We start from the raw sequence: 18,718 nt of genomic DNA, 5'->3' as shown, positions 1-18,718 counted from the left end.
ACACACTCAAAGATAAAATTAAGAATTTCAAGGTAGTGGCTACAGAGCATTAAATCCCAAGCTCCAAACTCTCCTGGACATGGATCCCCATGTGGCTGAACTAGTTACATATGTCCATGAAATTTACCCTGTACACACAAGGAAGATTTCTAAATCTCATTAAATAGCATAAGTACAGGAAGTTGAAACAAAAAAAGGAAAACACACTTCACATAGATATTAACTTTAGATCTCTCAGACCCATAATGCAAAAACACCACTTACATCCTCACCTGGAGGATGAGCTAAAGAGCAGGCGTCTCACCTCTACTCCATTCAAGCCAGACTGCAGAGCTGACCAGAAGCAGTGGTATGTATGGATGAGCTAGAACTAGATTTCTAAGCATTAAGTTAGGCTTTATTCCAAAGTATAATGCCTTTAGCTATTCAAAGGGTATTTCATAAAAGAACACAGAATAATATCAGAACAACAACAAGAAGGAAATATGACCAGTTAGTTTCCTTTGCCTTAATAACTTATGCTTTTATGGCTTAGCAGTTCAACATGAGCTTCATTCCCCAGAGGTTTATATTAAAAACTTCCTGTTGGGATTGGCTCCAAATAAGTCCTTTTGTATTTCTGGCATCTTTTGCTGGGCTAAGAGATCCAGTCGACTTTCTAGGGTATTGGAAACCTTTATTCTAAGATTGCCACTGTAGACCTCCACACCGCCAGGTGCACCTCTCGATCAACTTGAACTGCCACACGTTTTTGGGAGACTGACATGTATTCAGGGATGCTTTTCTTGTACAATCACCACAGGCTCCCACAGTCGAAACAGACCCTGGAGCGCTAACTTATACTAGTAGACTTCTGGGTCTGCCACAGTCCTGATGAGTCTCAGCTTTGCATCATTCAGCACATCTGAGACGAGGTCATTTGGGCTCTCAGGACATTCAGCCTTGCCTGATTCCTTATGATAGACATCTGGATTGTCTTCTGCTGCTCTGTCTGATTTTTCTTCTTCTCAGAATACTCTATAATCTTCAGTTGTTGGGTTTGCACAAGGTGTCCTTTCTCGATGTTGAATTCTTCCTCAGCCTTGGCATCTATTTGTTCTGCCTTCTTATTGGCTTCCTGCTCAATGAAAGCCATCATGTGCTTAATTTGCTTCTGCACATCAACATCACTCAGGGCCATGGCTGCTCCTGGAAAGGAGGTGGAGGGAGAAGTGGCAGGCCCTCTGGATCCTTTGAGTAGGGCTGAGTTTGGGGAGAGTCTCCAGAATTCCACCTCCTTAGCTGCGGAGTGCAGAAGGGGCAGAAGGAGAGAGAGCATCCATAGAGGAGGTCCTGGAGACCATCTATCCACCGCTCATTTCACAGACGAGGAAGCTGAGGCCCAGAGAGGGGAAGCAACCTGTCTGGGGTCATACCTTAGAAGAACAAAGACTTGAACCTGGGTTCTTAGAGTTCTCTCTCTACTACACTCACCGTCTTTTTGTCATCAAATAATAATGAGACAATATGGCAGATCTAGTCCAAAAGTTTTCTAGTCAGGAAACATTACTACAGATGCCACACGGATAAAAAGAATCACAAGGGACTACTATGAACAATTATATGCCAACAAATTGGAAAACCTAGAAGAAATGGATAAATTCCTAGAAACATACACTCTACCAAGACTGAATCATGAAGAAATGGAAAATCTGAACATATCTACAACTAATAAAGAGATTAAGTCTGTAATTAAAAACCTCCCAACTAACAAAAGCCCAGGACCAGATGATTATATTGAAGAATTCTGCTAAATATTAAAAAAAAAATTAATGCCAATCCCTCTCAAACTTTACCCCATCCAAAAAAAAAAAAAAAGAGGAAGCACTTCCAAATTCATTTTATGAGGCAGACATACAGAGCAAAGGAACAGAACAGAGGGCTCAGAAGTAAACCCACACATATGCAATGAAATGGTTTTCGACAGGGGCACTGAGACTGCACAATGGAGAAAGGATAGTGTGTCCTCAATAAATTCTATTGGGAAAACTGAATACCTATATACACAAAAATCAACTGAAATGGATTAAACATAAGAGCTAAACTTATAAAACTCCTAGAAGAAAACATTGGGAAAATCTTTATAATATTGGTCTTCGCTAGGATTTCTTGGCATGACACCAAAAGCATAGGCAACAAAAGCAAATGAGACTATATCAAATTCAAACTCTCTGCAGCAAAGAAAGCAATTAGTATAGCAATAAAGCAACTTATGGAATGGGAGAAAATATTTGCAAACCATATATCTGATAAGAAATTAATATTCAAATTATATAAGAAACTTGTAAAACTCAATAGCAAAAAAAAATTTTTAAAAGAAGAAAAAGAAAAGAAAGGAGGAAAGAAAACAAGTAAAGAATAGATATTTCTCCAGAGAAGATGTACAAATGTCCAAAAGGTATATAAGAAAATGTTCAACAGCACTAATCATCAGGGAACTGCAAATCAAAACCACAATGATATATCACCTTACGTTTGTTAGGACAGCCATTCTCACCAACCCCCCGCCACACACACACACACACAAAGCAGAAAATAAATGTGTTGGGGAGGATGTGGAGAAATTGAAACTTTTGTGAAATATAGGTGGAAATGTAAAATGGTGTAGCAGTTATGAAAAACAGCATGGAGGTCCTTAAAAAGTTAAAAACAGAACTACTATATGATCCAGCAATCCCATTTCTGGGTATTTATCCAAAAGAATTGAAAATAGGACCTCAAAGAGATATTTGTCACTCTCCCTTCATGTTCATTGCAGCTTTATTCACAAAAGCTAAGAGGGGGAAACAACCTAAGTGCCACTGAGAGTTGAATGGGTTAAAAAATATGTGGTATATACAAACAATAGATTATTATTTTGCTTTAACATATGACAAGGATATCCTGTCACCTGCTACATCAAGGATGAACCTTGACATTATGCTAAGTGAACTAAGTCAGTCACAGGACAAATACTTCATGATTTCACTTAAATGAAGTATCTAACATAGACAAATTCATGAAAACAGAAAAAGGAATGGTGGTTTCCAGGCGCAAAGGCGGGGGAGAGTTGGGAAGTTGATGGCTATAGAGTTTCAATCCTGCCAGATGCAAATGCTCTCGAGATCTGCTGTCCAACAATGTGCATATAGTTTACAATACTGCAATGTAACTTAAAAATTTGTTAAGAGGGTAGATTTCATGCTCTATGTTTCTTAACACAATAAAAAAATAGAGTGGTATCCCAGAAAGATGTACTACTCACCAAACTTGGTGGAAAATGACCCAGTAATGGTGACAAAGACCAAGACTTTGGGTTTATCCTCACAAACTGTTATTGGAAGTTAAAAAAAAAAAAATTCCCTCATCAATTTAGGATGTCACTTTTTAAAAATTGCACTTTTGTAAATAGAACAAAACATTATCTGCTCTTAAATAAGACTAATAGCTGGGGAGGGGGAGACACCCTGGGTAACTCTGCTGGTCACCAGATTTGGGAGCCAGTGTCAATGAAAGCAGAGAGAGCAGACGTCCAGGAAGCCCCAGGTTCTGCGTGTAGAAGAAAAACTGTACCAGATGAAGCCTTACCGGTCCGCTGCCAAGGGCCAGCCTTTGCTCTGGTGCCTGGAGTCTACAGGCGGAATGCAGAACTTGGAAAGCACAGTGGAACCTGGCACTGTTTCTTCTTTCTGCAGACGACCCTCACATTCTGCCCAGGCAGCTTGAGCCAAAGAGCCAGGCTGTCACTGGGGAAGGCTGGCCAAGTCTGCGAGAGGAGGCCAAGAGGGATTTCCCTGGCACACAGGCCAAGCGGGGGCTCCCCTTATGAGCTCGGAATCTCAATTAAGTTGGCCGATGGTGGGCTTCAGATCTGGAGTAGGCTCACCTTAACCAAGCCATCAGAAATGGATATGTATGTGTGAACCGGACGGCCAGTTTGTTAATTTACTAATGAAAAATACAGCTGTGGTATTGGCAGATCCTGGCCTTTCCCCCTAGTATATGAGTCGCATGGGAAGACAATCCAAAAGTGGTTTAATGAGAAACCAGAGCAAGTAATATTTGCCAGATGGTCTTTAAGGGGGCCACTCCTACCACGGGCTGGCCTGCTTTGGTGAGGGAGGGTATCTTCCCCAGGTCCAGATGGGGCTGACCTGGGCACCGCCAGCTTCCACGGGATGGATTCTGGAGTCAGACTGCCGGAATGCAGACGCTAGTGCTGCACTTACCACCATCTGTGACTTTGGCAAAGCAGCTCACTCCCTGAGGCTTCATTTCCCTCATCTGTGTAATAGAAATAATAGCATCCCCGTCATAGGATTATTGTGAGGATTAAATAAAAGAAATGAATTTTCAGCATAATGCTAGGCATGTAGTTAATTATCATGCTTGGTAGTTATCATCACTACTACAATTACCACTACGTATTAGTAGCATCTCTTCTCTGCTTCAGACCTCATTCCTCTTCACAATCACTCTGTGTATACAGATTGCCTGTGGCTGATGGTTTCCACGCCTTAAAGTAAGTGGAAAAACAGCCTAGTCTCGTCTCCTTATATTAAACTTAGCAGCCCTTTGTGAAGTTTGAGAAGCTCCCGGTACTTCCTGGCATCTTTACCGACAGTCTCAGATAACCAGCCCCCTCCTTAGTGAAGGCAGGTCAAGTCCCTGGGTCCAGGGTTCTGGGGCTTGGGTGGAGTCACCTCATAGCCTGTCCCACGCCACCGCACTGAAATCTCAGTCCAGAGTTCTGCCCCCTGCCACACTCCTGCTCCTACACACCTTATCAGTGCATGGACCTGAAGGTGGCGACAAGGTGGGTCAGGGTTAAAAGTCAGGGTTGAGCAAGTAAGTGTCTCTGCAGGCATTGCAGGTGCTCGTGGAATGTGTCTGGCAGATGGAACTTTCAGTCTGTCTGGGATGAGGATTATGAGGCTACATGGGCCGCTGGTGTGAGCAAAACAACAGGACAGACACAGAACCAACCGACAAATGCAAATCGCACACCGTCTGCCCTGGTGTAAGAGCCCACAGCCCTCTATTCTGATGGGGCAGCCTTGCGCTGTAAATGGCATCCCCCTTGCCCATGCTTGAGGCTGGGGGCAGCATCTAGGGCTCGATAGTACTGCCCTGCCCCCATAAGCTATTCAGTACCAAGATCTTTCATTGCCTTCTACCCCCAACACATCAGGCTGAGCCCCAGTTAATAGCTTCTGCTCGCAGTGTTCTTTCAGCTAAAATGCCCTCCTCTGCTTCTCTCCACTTACCTAAATCCCACCTGTATATTCAGGCCCAGGTTGGAGCCTCACCACCTCCTTAACCTCTGGACTCCTCAAAATAATGACAACATGGCTCTTTGCCAGATATAATTCAGAGCGGGCTTTGGTGTCTTGTTTTTTGTTTGGTTGGTTTTTTTTGTTTTCAGTTACCTAGCTTCTTCCAGGAAATTCCTTCAAGACAAGAATCTCCATTTCCATCAGGGTCTGGGTGCATGTAGGCATGGGTTAAAAATGGACTGATCAGATTAAGAGATGGGGAAGGGGCAGGGATTTCTTTTTTTCTCTTTTTTGTTGTGAAATATAATACATATATGGAAAAGTATATGGAACAAAGGTGTGTGGCTTTACTGACTTACTGTGATATATAAATATCCTGTACCCACCACCTAGGTCAAGAAATAGAACACGGCCAGCACCCCAGGGGCCCCTGCTTATGACATGAGTGAAATAGTTCAAAACTGATGATTTTGTATTTGTGGGCATAGCAGTATCCTTAGAGAAAGTGTGAGCTTAGAAATCTCTCTTCGCCAGCCTTTACCCTTGCCCAGGGAGCCTGTGTGTGCCCTAGAGAAGGAAGTGCTGAATCCACAGCACCATGAGAGGGAGGGGCCGGCAGCAGTGCCTGGTGGGCAAACCTTGTCTGTGGCCTGGAGCCCTGCCCAGACCCTGAAACATCTGTTCTTCATTCCAGCTAGGAGTTGTAAGCAAGCCTAAGGACAGACTTCTGGGTATGGGCTCCCTGCCGCTGGCCACAAAGTGAGGCAGCCCCACCTGGGCCTCCAGGCACTTAGAGGTTGCGGAGTGAGGAAGGAGAGGGACATTATGTACCAGGCACTGTGTAGGCACTGGGGATGGAGGAGAGAACAAGTCAGCAACCCTGCCTCTCCTGCCCACAGTGTAATGGAGAAGAAGAACCAGTAAGCAGGTTATCACTTGATAGTGTGAGGCATTAGGAACCAATAGTTTCAAGAAAGCTAAGTGAATGCAGAGATCCAGTTGCTTAGTCCCCTTCCAAGTTTCATCATGGGTTCCTTCATAATATAAATACATTGTCCTATAGACAGGTAAACCCTGTAGTGGGTCGTTTGAGAAATACAATCATTGAGAACAGATACCTTAACTTAGTGAAAGTTACCTGGTAAAAGTAACAAGTTGGTAGAATTCATTAAGGAGGATAGAGATTTCTGCCAAAGAAGATGTACAAATGGGTAACAAGCATGTAAAAAAAAAAGTTCAATATCACTCATCTTTATGAACACCTGACTCTATGCAATACTTTGGGGTTTCTAGAGAGAACCTTGGTTCAGAAACTTGGAAAGGTATTTGGCACCCAAAATGGGATGGGATAAGAGCCAGGAGAGGATACAGGTTGAACGGCTACAGGCTTTAGCCAAGAGTGGTCCTGTGGAGAAAGGGTCAATCCAGAAGGGAGGGGTAAAGACAGGCATTGAGGGACCAATCCTGTGATAAGCAGAGAGGGTGAGATGGTCTAGCTCGGGAGAGCGCTGGGGTCCAAGGCACCGTGGTAAGGACATGTAGGAGGACTGGGTGCAGAGAACAGACTGGTTTGATGGCAGCAAGCAGGCCTGCTGGAGTGGTGGGAGTGAGCAGTGTCCAGAAAGATGGGTGTAGTTCAGCCGGGGAAGGTTTGAAATGTCAGACTGAGATTGGGGCATTGGACAAAGGAGACCCATCAAAGGCTTCTAAGTAGGGCTGGAACTTAGGTTTGGCCAAATTCCAGCCCTGCTCAGGAGATTAGCAGAGGAGAGTCTGGTTATCAGCCAAATGCCAGGTGGAGACTGTGCATGGTTGAGGGCTTGGACAAGAACACAAGGACGGAGCACTGGGGTGGAAGGAGATGCGGTACTGAGCCAGCGGCAGGTCTGGCGAGTCACCGCTGCAGCTCACAAAGCCGAGCAGCTCAGCTCAGGGCCAGTGAGTAAGGGGACACGTACAATTTTACTCTAAGTACTCCACCCCCAGTGGCAAAGCAAGCTTGGGTCAGGGCAGGAGAAAGCTAATGCCTACAGAGGCCAGAAACCAGCAGGAGAAGAAACACTTCTCCCCAAATAATTTACACTGAGAATTCACATCTTAATTTCCCCTTTTCAAACACCTGTAGGAAGGTTGCTTGGAAGCAGTTAGGTTCTTTCCAAGAGCAATTTGCTTCAAAGTTGCATATCTCAAAGGCTTTCAACCATGGTTTCCCTCCAAAGATTCCATTCTTGTTTAAGGGGCCCAGGCCTCTGCCATCTTAGGAAATATTAACTTTGGGGTCATAAGATCTGATATTTTAGAGAAGTGGAAATCCCATTTTAAAAGAAAAATCCACCTATCTATTTTCTTCATTTTATTATGGTAAAATATACATGACATACATTTTTACCATTTTAACTGCTCAGTGACGTTCAATGGCGTTCAGTACACTACATTATTGTGTATCCACCACCATCATCCATCTTCAGAACTTTCTCATCTTCCCAAACTGAAACTCTGTACCCATGGGACACTAACTCCCCATTCCCCAGCCACACCTTCATTTCACTGTGTGTCTCTATGAGTGTGACTATTCCATGAACTTCATATAAATGGAACATTCAATATTTGTCCTGTGTGACTGGCTGATTTCACTTAGCATACTGTTTTCAAGGTTCATCCATGTTGTAACATGTGTGAGAATCTCTTTCCTCTATAAAGCTGAATAACATTTTCTTGAATGTACCTAGCACATTTTGTTCATCATCTATGCTTTCATCTTTTGGCTGTTGTGAATAATGTTGCCAGAAACACGCCTGTACGAATATCTCTCCGAGTTCGTGCTTTCCACCCTTTTGGGTGTATATACCTAGAAACTGAACTTCTGGATCATACAGCAATTCTAATTTTTTTAAGAAACTGCCAAACCACTTTCTACAGCGGCTATTCCCCTTTACAATCTCACAAGCAAGGCACAAGGGTTTCCATTTCTTCAATCCTTACCAATACTTGTTTTTTTCTGGGGTTTTTGATAATAGCCATCCTAATGGGCATGAAGTGATACCTTATTGTGGTTTTGATTTGCATTTCCCTAGTGATTAGTGATGCTGTGCCCTCCTTCACATGCTTATCACTCGTTTGCATATCTTTTTTGGCAGAAATGTCAATTCAGGCCCTTTGCCCATTTTTTAAAAATCTGATTGCTTGTTTTAGTTGTTGTTGTTGGTGAATTGTAGGAGTTCTTTAACTTTCTGTGGTTCTGAGCATTCACTTCCAGCTGCAAGCCAGGTAGCCATCCTGCAAACAGAGCCCTGCGGCGGGGGGGGGTGGAGTGGAGTGGGGGGGAGTGTTCAACGTGTGAACCATGCAACCAAATCGAATACAAAATCTGGAGTTTATTACAGGTAGTAAGGTTAAATATTATGTAGTCAAACTTTTATATGTTATATATGTATATCTAGATGTATACATGTATATATACATATAAGATGTATGTACATATTCTGATTCACAGTGAAAAATATATTTGTTACTGTGATTTGTAGTATAAAACCTTTAAGAAGCACAGCCTTCAAGTTAATGGAATCTACCCTCCTCAGAAAGCAGCTCAGCAACCATTTATTGTTACTCAAGTAGATCCTTGGAAGGTCTCACTCAATCTACTTATCAAAGTATTCACCCTCCAAAACAGGCCTCTTCTAAGGGGGAGAGGTGGCCTAAGATTCTGGCTCCATGAGTACAAGCAGTTTATATGGCTGATGTTTATTGTGCTCAGTAAACACAGGATGTCATGGGATGCTAATTCCTCCAAGGCAGGACCCACTTCTCCCTCTTCATACCAGGGGACCTCTGAGGGTAGGAAACAAGCTGCCCCTGAAATTAAAAATCTCTCTCTTGGCCTCAGACGCCTCCTTAGGCAGCAGCTTGGGGTGCGGTGAGAAGTGCGAAGGACTCTCTCAGGTTTCAGTCCTGACGTCACTCAAAGCCTGGGCCATGTGCATAAAGGCTCAAAATCTGTCTGAATTCCATCGGGATAAAGACACAAAGCCTTGTCTGTAAAATAAGAAGGTTAATAAGGAATTCTGCTGCTCTGTCAATGGGGCGGTGAAAGCCAAATGATGTAAGGAGTGAACAACCTTTGTGCTGTGCTAGGTCAATGTCAGATGCCATTCACAAAATACCCTCCGTCTCATCTTGCCCTTCCTAGAACCACAGCCCTCAAGCTGCCTGTGGGGAGGTAGGCCTATGCTTCCAGAGGGTCTGAGTTCAGCAGGGAGCCCCAGGACACAAGCTTCCAGAGGGTCTGAGGTCAGCAGGGAGCCCCAGGACACAAGCCCTGCTGAGAACTGGCTGGCCAAGCCTCCAGCCTGTGAGCTGTGGGCAGGAACAGCCCCAGTGGAGTACAGGTGCTCTGCTTGCTCAGAAACACAGTCTTCAGCTCAGGGGACAGAGATGCCAAACACTGCTTTTAGTAAAAGGTGAAAGACTTATAGGACCTGAAGAGAAACCAGCGTATGCAAACGCTGCTTTAATACTGACTTAATTCTCACTGTGATAGGTCCTGGCTGGCCTCACCTCTGCTAAGAGACACATCTCAATCCCTGACACAGGGAAGGGTCTGGTTTGTAAGGAGAGTGTATCCATCCAACTCTGCTCCTTACTATAGATGAGGACTTCTGTGATGATCTTATTGGGGAAAGTACTATTTCTGACTCATCTTAATATATACTTCCCACAGAGTCCAGCACACAGCATCACTTAATTATATACTGCTCACAAAAATTAGGGGATATTTCAAAATGCACTTTCAAGATCAGGGAACGTGCAGCTACTCCAGTACTTTCAGCCTTTTGTATAGTGCATTTTCACCAATGAAATAAAAGTTGGTTTTGCATCTCATTTGCATAATTGAACAAGTTTGATTTGTCATTTGCTTTTCTGATTTTTTTTATCACTTCATATTTATTTAGAAATATCCCCTAATGTTTATGAGCAGTGTATTAGTTGGACCTATAGATGAATAGATGAGTGGTGAGGAAATAGTCTCCCCTGCGGGCAATCACAACATTAGGGATTTGCAACCCTCTTTCAGAGGAAAAAGGGAGGTATGGAAAATGGGAAGAGTGCCCAGAGGGACACCTCCTCCCATCCTGATCACATTCCTAGAACAGAGAGCTCAATAAGAACTTTAAAAATGTAAGTTAATTTTTTTTATTTTAGTGAGGAAAGAGAGAGAGAGAGAGAAAGAGAGAGAGAGAAGGGGGGAGGAACAGGAAGCATCAACTCCAATATGTGCCTTGACCAGGCAAGCCTGGAGTTTCAAACCAGCGACCTCAGCGTTCCAAGTCGACACTTTGTCACCAAATGTTCACTGTGCCATCCCAGGTCAAGCTAAAAATGTAAGTTATTTAAATAATTTTCCTGGGTCCTCAAGTCTATTCTACTCAGAAAGGTGGCTTAAAAACCCAAGAAGGCTCCCACAATCCTAACATATCCCGTTATCAGAGATGACACTCAACATAAATAACAAACAGTTAACCAACCAGAGCAGTCCTGCCTCAGTAGCAACAGGGTCCTAAAGGCCCCTGGCTCTGTCAGGTATTAGCCCTTGATGTTGAATGAAGAGGTCAGAGCAGGCCTGGGAAAGGCCTGCAAGGACTGGAGCACCTGCAAGAGAGGGCTTCAAGGCAGGCAGCATTTACCAACCAACATGAAATCATTTTACTTATTTTATAACCTGTCCTACTATATCATTGTACAGAGGTTGAAGGTTAGCCCTGTCCCTGTGGAATCTATTGGAAATTTTTACCTTTAACTAAAGGCCTTAGGAATGCACAGTTTAGGACACAGATATGGTATTTGTTGTTTTGTTTCATTTCCTTAATCTTTTTCTCTGTATATTTTAGTTTGGGTAGGTTCTGTTGTTATGTCTTCAATGTCACAAATATATATATATATATTAGTGAGAGAGAAAGAGAGAGAGATGGACAGACTGAAAGGAAGGGAGAGAGATGAGAAGCATCAATTTGTAGTTGTGGCAACTTAGTTGTTCACTGATTGCTTTCTCATATGTGCCTTGACTAGAGGGCTCCAGCTGAGCCAATGACCCCTTGCTCAGACCCAGTGACCTTGGGCTCACACCTGTGACTTCTGGGCTCAAGTCAGCAACAATGGGGTCATGTCTATGATCCCATGCTCAAGCCAAAGACCCTGTGCTCAAGGTGGTGAACTCACTCTCAAGCTGGCAACTTCGGGATTTTGAACCTGGGTCCTCAGCATCCCAGGCCGATGCTCTATCCACTGTACCACTGCCAGGCACAGATATTTTTTTCTACAATATCTAATCTGCTGTTAAAACCAGCCAGAGAATTTTTCCTTTCAGGTACTGTATTCTTCAATTCCAGAAGTTCGATTTAGTTCTTTTTTATATCTTCCATTCCCTTCCTCCTCATCTTCACATTTTTCTTTAAATCCTTATTTATATTTATAACACTGTTTCAAATCCTCACCTGCTAATTCCATTATCTCTTATTTCTGGGTTTGTTTCTGCTGTTTTTTCTCTTGATTACATTTTTCTACTTATTTGCATGTCTAGTAAGTCTTGTCATTCTGAATGTTATATTATTGAATGTCTCTATTCTGTTGTTGTCCTTTAAAAAATGACAATTATTTTGCCTGGCAGTTACGGTAATAGTGAATGCACTTGTTCTTTATGAGTCTTGTTTATAAACTTTGTTGGGGGGGACATCTACAGCTACTTTTACTCTAGGGTTAATTTAGCCTTTCAACAAATGCATACCCCTTCTGGAATTTCTACCAAACCTTCTGCACAGTCTACAAGATCTCTCCCTATTGGCTGGCTGGAACGTAAACATCTCCCAACTCTGTGTGAGCCCTGGGAAGTAATCAGCTCACGTTCCCTGGCAGTTCTTTGCCTAGCATTGTGGAGTTTCACTCCATGCATGTACAGTTTAGTATCAGCAGCAGACTCGAGAGGCTCATGCTGGAGGCTTTTTTTACTGCTATACCCCCTCCTCTCTGGTACTGCGTCTTGAAAAACCTCCTAACCTATCTCCTCAACTCAGCATAGCCACTGTGGTCTGCTTCTGTTCCCCCCTTACTGTACTGCAACTCAGAAAGTACTTTCTGGAGAAAGTCAAGGTGAGAGTAAAGCTTGCCTCATTTGTCCTCTTCTTTCAGGAATCACAGCCCCATGCCATGTGCTGTCCAGTCTCTGAAAACAGTGGTTTCATATATTTTGTGCAATTTCCAAGTTACTTACATTAGGAAGGTATTATAGGTTGAATGTGTCTCCCCAAATTTGTATGTTAAAAACTAAAGCCCAAAGTGTTGATATTAGTAGATCGGCCCTTCCAGAGGTGATTAGGTCACCAGGGCAGAGCCTTCATGAATAGAATTAGTGCTCTTATAAAGAGGCTCAACAGAGTTGCCGAATGCCTTCTACCATGTGAGGACACACAAGAAGTCTGCAACTCATAGGAAGGCCCTCACCAAACCACGCTGGTACCCTGATCCCAGAATTCCAATCCCCAGAATTTTATGTGAAATATATTTCTGTTGTTTATAAGCTACCCAGTCTGTGGTATATTGTCACAACAGCTGGAATGAACTAAGACAGAAGGTAACTATTATACCCGTTACTTGGGTATGGCAGAAATGGGAACCTCTACATGAAGCACAATCAATATTATATACTGCTCACAAAAACTAGGGGCTATTTTGTCACTTCATATTCATTTTGAAATATCCCCTAATTTTTGTGAGCATTATAGTTTCCAAATAAATACAAGCCAGTTCCCCTGCGCCACTAATCTAGCACTCTGTTCACCCTAGATGACTCACCATTCCCAAGAAGTTGTGTGCTGTTCCTTCTTGCCCTGGTTTGGGTCAGGCTTTCCCAGGCACTCTTATCTTACCCCTATTAGCTTCTTAAACCCCAGGCCAAAAACACTCTTCCGCAAATCCTTCCTTCGCTAGGTACTAACAGCCTCCCCTGCACTTCCAGAAGCCTGTTCTTTATCCTTTACCATTCCACTGATCACATTATATAGTAATTATCTATTTGCTCATCAGTTCCTTTCCTCCTCCCCTCCAGCGATCATGGTTTTCCAGGTCTTTGTCTCCTGCCCGGGAATAGAGCCTGGCATCTAGTAAACCCCAATAAATGTTTGTTAAATGAAATACTGGATGAATCAATGAAGAGTAGGAACTACAGGAACAAGAGAAGGCTAAGTAGAGATTTCACTGTGCTCACACAGACCACTGTGTGTCTTGACAGTTACACTTGACACAACAGGAGAAAAGCAAGCAAGCACAAAGCCTATGGGATGCTTAGAAACAAAGTTGATTTCTGTCTCTCAAACCCCTAAAATTTGAGAACTGTGTTTGTTGTCGTTACTGTTGTTTTTACCATTTGAGGCATTATCCTCTTCAGCCATAGGAAAGTGAGATTTCTGTTAAGATCTATTTAGTCCTTCAAGCTAACCCACCCATGGGCTGACCTGGGGTATCCAGCATAATTTCTCCCTCCACTTCACATACACACTAGTGGAATCAGCCGAGAGCTCTAAGTATTCCTGGCAGTCAGTTTTGGCTTTTCTATGGGCCAAAGGGATGAGGTCACCATCACCAATGAAGTCACCTCTGCATGATTCATCTGACATCAGCTCCCCACGTGAAATGCACTGACATTTTCAGAGCTTCTCCCAGACCATCCAGAACCTGGGGTGCCTGACATTTTTTAAGGTTGTAGATCTGATCCTCCAGCACCTTGGATCCCTAGTAAATGTGTGTCCCGAAAGCACTGGTAAGCTGGAGTCCTGAACTGGGCAGGTCTCTGAGAAGCCTCCAGTTATGGGACAGACTTTGTCATACCTCATAAAGGTGTTCCCCATGTCTTCAGCAACTGCTTCTCCCCTTGTCCCAAAGCTGTTCTCAGGAGCTCTCAGGACACATTCCAAAGCACCCTGGAGTTCTCAAGGGAAAGATCTGATCTTATTCTTACAGCTTGCATTTATAGATAAGGAAGCTGAGGCCCAGAGAAGCGGGCCTCTAACTAGCATCTGAGCTGGGATCAAAGGCACTCTCCCGGTTGGTTGAGTACACTCCAGTAGTTTCTAACCTTTTCTGATGGAACTTTCTTTCAGAATACTAGTCCCAGCAAATGCTGCCTAAAGAAATGGTCCTATAGGCAAAGGGGAGCGAGTCCTTCTCTCTTCCCCTGTAAGAAGTGGCAGTAAGGGGCCCTGAACCAAGATCTGACTTCAAGGCTGCCTTCCTTGTCATTCATACAAAGTATCTTCCAGATTCATTGCATAAGCTAAAGCAGTGGGCAATGCAAATGCCCACCCACCCTTAGAAACATTTGGAGGGCTCTGGTGAGATTTTTTTTTTTTTTTTTTAGGTGAGATTTTGAGTGTGATTTCACAAGGATCTACCAATAATCTAGGAAGTCCTCCTGGGAAAATGACAATCGGGTTTGGGGTTGAGAGTTGATGCCTCAGAAATGAGCCATAAGGACATAACAGTATTTCCCAAAGTGAAATGTTCTTGAACACTGGAATTAGCTGGAAGTCTTTGGGATAAGCACTTCAACTCTCCAAGTCTGTTCGCTTAATTACAACCTAAGGAAGTCTGAGGAAGATGGTCCAGTTGACCTCCGTGCTGCTTCTCAACACAGCATTTTTTAGTCCTGTGGCTCAATGAAAGAAGTGGTTCAACCTCATGTCAGCAGAGGGTGGGGTGCCATGTCAGTGTGGAGTGTACCCACTCTCCTCCACCCTCTCCCACAGTGTCTAACTTTCAAAGTAGCACTATTGGTCAGTAAATGGGACCGGGCGGCCAGGTGTTTCCAGGCTTTGCCAGGCAGGGAGACCGAGGTTGCTGCCCTAGTGGCCAATGCTTAGAGCACCAGAGTGTATCACTTCTCAGGGATCACAACACCTTCAAGAGGCACTGGGGATTGCCAGGGGGCCTCTGAGAATGTCTCTTGCAGTGGGAACAAAGGAACATTTGTTGCCTTCACAGCTGGTGGTATGTCCCTTTTCTGGATGGTTGTGGGGTGCTACAGTGATTCAAGATGCTGTAACTCCCTTAGTCACCAGTTTCATAGTAAATGATTCAAGCTTCTGCTGTGAAAGGCATGGGTGGTTGTGGGAAAGGGGCCCAAAAAATAAGCCAGAGGTTCCCACTTTTCAGCTCAAGGACCACCACTCCATGAACCTTAAAGAAAATTTTTTATAACTCTCTTGGTCTTTCTTTCTTCCCGATTTCTCGTTCTGTTGTGCACTTAAGAGGCCGATGGGATGGATCCTGCCTTCCGGGTGGAGTTTAAAATGTATGTATAATTTTGCATGCCTATTGCGTCATCATTGGAGTCGTCGTAGTCCCCCAAGAGGCCTCCTGGTCTTCTCCTAGCATTGGGGCCTTTGGACGCTTCCGGGCGCTTCGGGCACTTTCGCGAGGAGCCCTCGGCTCCTCCCTAGCGGTTCCCTCACGGCCCCCTCCCCCAGCCTTACCTTTCTCCCCTCCCTTCTCCTGGACTCCTCCTCCGCGTCCCCTCTCTGCTGCCCTGACGGGGAGTCAAGCTAGGGTGAGCCGGCAGCGCCGAGTGGCGGCCGCCGGCGGGTCGCAGGAGCCGGCCGGCGTGCGCGGGCGGGCGACCCGCACTCGGAGGAGGCGCCTGGTCTCCACTCCTGCACTGCCGAGCCGGGAGTGGGCCCGGACCGCGCGGGGCGGGGAGAGCCGCCTGGCCCCTCCCATCTCTGCCCTCCCCAAAGTTGCGGTCTCCCCCCCGGGCCGGACAGTCTTATGATCCAGCGGTTCCTCCCGGGGAGGCCGGGCCGGGGCGAGCGCGCGGGTACCGAGCGGCGGGGGCAGCGGGCGGGCGCGGCGACCGGGGCCCGGGTGGGGATCCGGGCAGTGACCGAGGCGGCGGCAGCGCCCCCGGCCCGCCGCCCCCTCCCCTTGGGTGGGGGGAGCCGCTGCATGGGTCCGGAGGGACGGCCCTGCTGCGCGGAGCGGCGGCGGCGGCGGCGGACCCCCCAGGCGGGCTGGGGTTGAGCCCGGTGCCGGGGCGGGGGTTCCCGGGGGACCATGCCCGGAGGCCGGCCGGCCGCAGCATGGCTAACGGGCCCGGCGCGCTGATGCTCAAGTGTGTGGTGGTCGGCGACGGGGCGGTGGGCAAGACGTGCCTACTCATGAGCTATGCCAACGACGCCTTCCCGGAGGAGTACGTGCCCACCGTCTTCGACCACTACGCAGGTAAGCCTCGGGACTGCTGACTAGGGGGCTGCGCCCCGGACAGGGAACTTTGGAGCAACTTTGGAGGAGCCCCCTCGCTGCCTCCCCTGAGCGCGCTCCCCACCCCTCCCCCGCCGCGCCAGCCGCTGGGCGGCCAGCCCCACCCCCAGGCTTGCCTTTGGCCATTCCCTTTGCGGGCAGATTGGACCCCTCTTCCTACCCCCACTCTCCCACCCCCGTGCCCAGTGCCAGCTCCCCGCACTTCCCAACCCTTTTGGCGTCTTGGGCCGACCTCCTTGACCTTCCCACAAACGCCTCCCCTTCTGCCCCAAGCCCCCGGGATTACATTTGGGGGACCCGGCGGGAGAGACGCGGCTACCGGACTTGGGGGAGGGGAGCAGGCTGTAGCTTGGGGCCACATCGCACCCGGACCTCACGCCAGTTAAGAGTGAGCTGAGCACAAAGGGGTGACGTCTCGCTGCGAGCGCCCTCAAGCATCCAGCTGGGTTGGGAGAAGAAGGTCCTGTTGGGGGAGCGAAATTGTCCCAGAGTCTATGTAATTGTGAGTTTTTCTCCCCGCCCCCACTTCTGCCCCTGCAGTCAGCGTCACCGTAGGGGGCAAGCAGTACCTCCTGGGACTCTATGACACGGCAGGACAGGTGAGTGTCTTAGCCCCTGGCCGACACCCCCTACCCTTTCCAGATTCAGGGTGCCTGCGAAGGGCCTTTGGTAACTGAGGTGTCTAAGGAGGGAGGGCGTGTCTGCGAGGGGCTGCTCTGGATCAAGTCTTTTCTTTTTTCAAGTCAGCAGATAAGAAGGAAAAAAACTCAACATCAACCCAGAGCAGCCCACACCATGTGAAGCTCTGGGCTGTGAAAGTTTTTGCCTGTGTGTGCCTTCTGTATGATGCCCGGTGTGTGGGTCCCCAACTCCTGTTGCAAAGTGGCAGCGGCCAATCGGGAAGCGCCCTTATTTTTGGTTGCAGATGACCAGGTCTCCCCCTCACATCCTCTGTCTGGTCTCTCATTGGTGAGTGGTCTGCCTGCCCGAGGATCCTGATTGGTGGAAAATGGCATCATCTAATATGATGGGAAGGCATTTGGTACTGGTTATGTTTATTACAACATCACTGCACTCTGGGACTGGAGTCCCTGAAAACATAATTGGTGTTGTTACCAGGGGACTACAGGGAAAAAAGAAAAGAAAAAAACAACTATTCAGCCCCTCCCCCGAGGTACGGAGGGGCAGGAAGGGTTAGGAGTTCAGTGTGAATCTTGGAAGTAGGGCTTTATTTATTTATTTTCTCTGGGAAGGCCAGGTGACTTTGGCTTTTTTTATGGGAGAGGTTATTGTGCACAAAGAAAATGCACACTTCTCCCAGCAGTCTCTGGCCATTATTTGCAAGTTAGAAGTGAACTAAAGGAGTAAGTTCACTTCTCTCTTCCTCTGTTACAGCTCTACCCTCTTCTCAGACCCACTTTTGCTCTGGGGCTAAGATGATTGTGTGAAGTTTTGCAAAATCCAGCCCTGTGATTAGATCATACAGACTTGGGTCCTTGAGGACACCTTGAGCAGCTGAGGGGTTTAGTGAGTGTCTTTGGGGGATGTCCAGCAATAGCTTCCTTATTTGTAAAAGGTACTTAGCACTGAGTCTCTGGCACATGTTAGGTAAGTGCTCAATAAAGGGGAGCTGTTCTTTATGGCTTTTCTTGTTTTAGATTTCAGAATTGTGGTACCAGGTTAGATTCTAAAAAATGTCTTATCAGGAGCGTGCCTTGATGTGGCCTCTGGTTTCTAAACTGTTAAGTTAGAGGAGCACCTGAGGATTGAGAAGCTGTTGTAGTGGGAGGTGCCTGAGGCTGCCCCCTTTCTCCAAACTGACCCAAGTTAGTACAAAGAGTTCTTCTAGCCCCTTTTGGTTGCTAGCATTATAGTTGTAATTCCTTCTCACTATTAGAATGCATAGAAACTAACTTTTAAGTAACAGTTAACTTTTAAACAACAGGTTGAAATTACTGGTTGAAAGAAGACAGGTTTTAAAATATGGTCTCTATTTTTAACTTCGGTCACTACCTCTTTTTTCTTTTCTCCTTTACTGTCACCATGACCAGTTTTTATCCATGAGTAGTATTCAGTAGGACAATGTATCAGAACTGTTCTATGCTCATTCAAACCCAACTAAT

The 18,718-nt window shown here is 46.0% G+C and overlaps 2 protein-coding genes across 3 annotated transcripts in view; one reads left to right on the top strand and one right to left on the bottom strand.

Annotated features, from left to right (window-relative positions):
* Positions 1 to 566: 566 nt before the first annotated feature.
* ATP6V1E2 (ATPase H+ transporting V1 subunit E2) lies at positions 567 to 1,180 on the bottom strand. Its single transcript, XM_066372391.1, is given in 4 exon segments — positions 567 to 715; positions 718 to 788; positions 790 to 922; positions 925 to 1,180. Coding segments are annotated over 4 exon segments (609 nt in total).
* Positions 1,181 to 16,033: 14,853 nt separating this feature from the next.
* Positions 16,034 to 18,718, top strand: part of RHOQ (ras homolog family member Q) — a 42,315-nt gene continuing 39,630 nt past the window's right edge. Inside the window, exons 1-3 of one of the 2 annotated variants that reach the window (XM_066378346.1) lie at positions 16,508 to 16,556; positions 17,136 to 17,194; positions 17,339 to 17,564. In XM_066378346.1, the coding sequence (XP_066234443.1) occupies positions 17,439 to 17,564 (126 nt within the window). In that variant the 5' untranslated portion in view covers positions 16,508 to 16,556; positions 17,136 to 17,194; positions 17,339 to 17,438. Of the gene's footprint in view, positions 16,557 to 17,135; positions 17,195 to 17,338; positions 17,565 to 18,718 lie in introns of both variants that reach the window. The other variant, XM_066378347.1, reaches the window with a different exon arrangement.

The sequence above is a fragment of the Saccopteryx leptura genome, chromosome 3, assembly GCF_036850995.1.
Source record: "Saccopteryx leptura isolate mSacLep1 chromosome 3, mSacLep1_pri_phased_curated, whole genome shotgun sequence".
Taxonomy (NCBI): Eukaryota; Metazoa; Chordata; class Mammalia; order Chiroptera; family Emballonuridae; genus Saccopteryx; species Saccopteryx leptura.
This window is presented reverse-complemented; position numbering and strand designations above follow the sequence as displayed.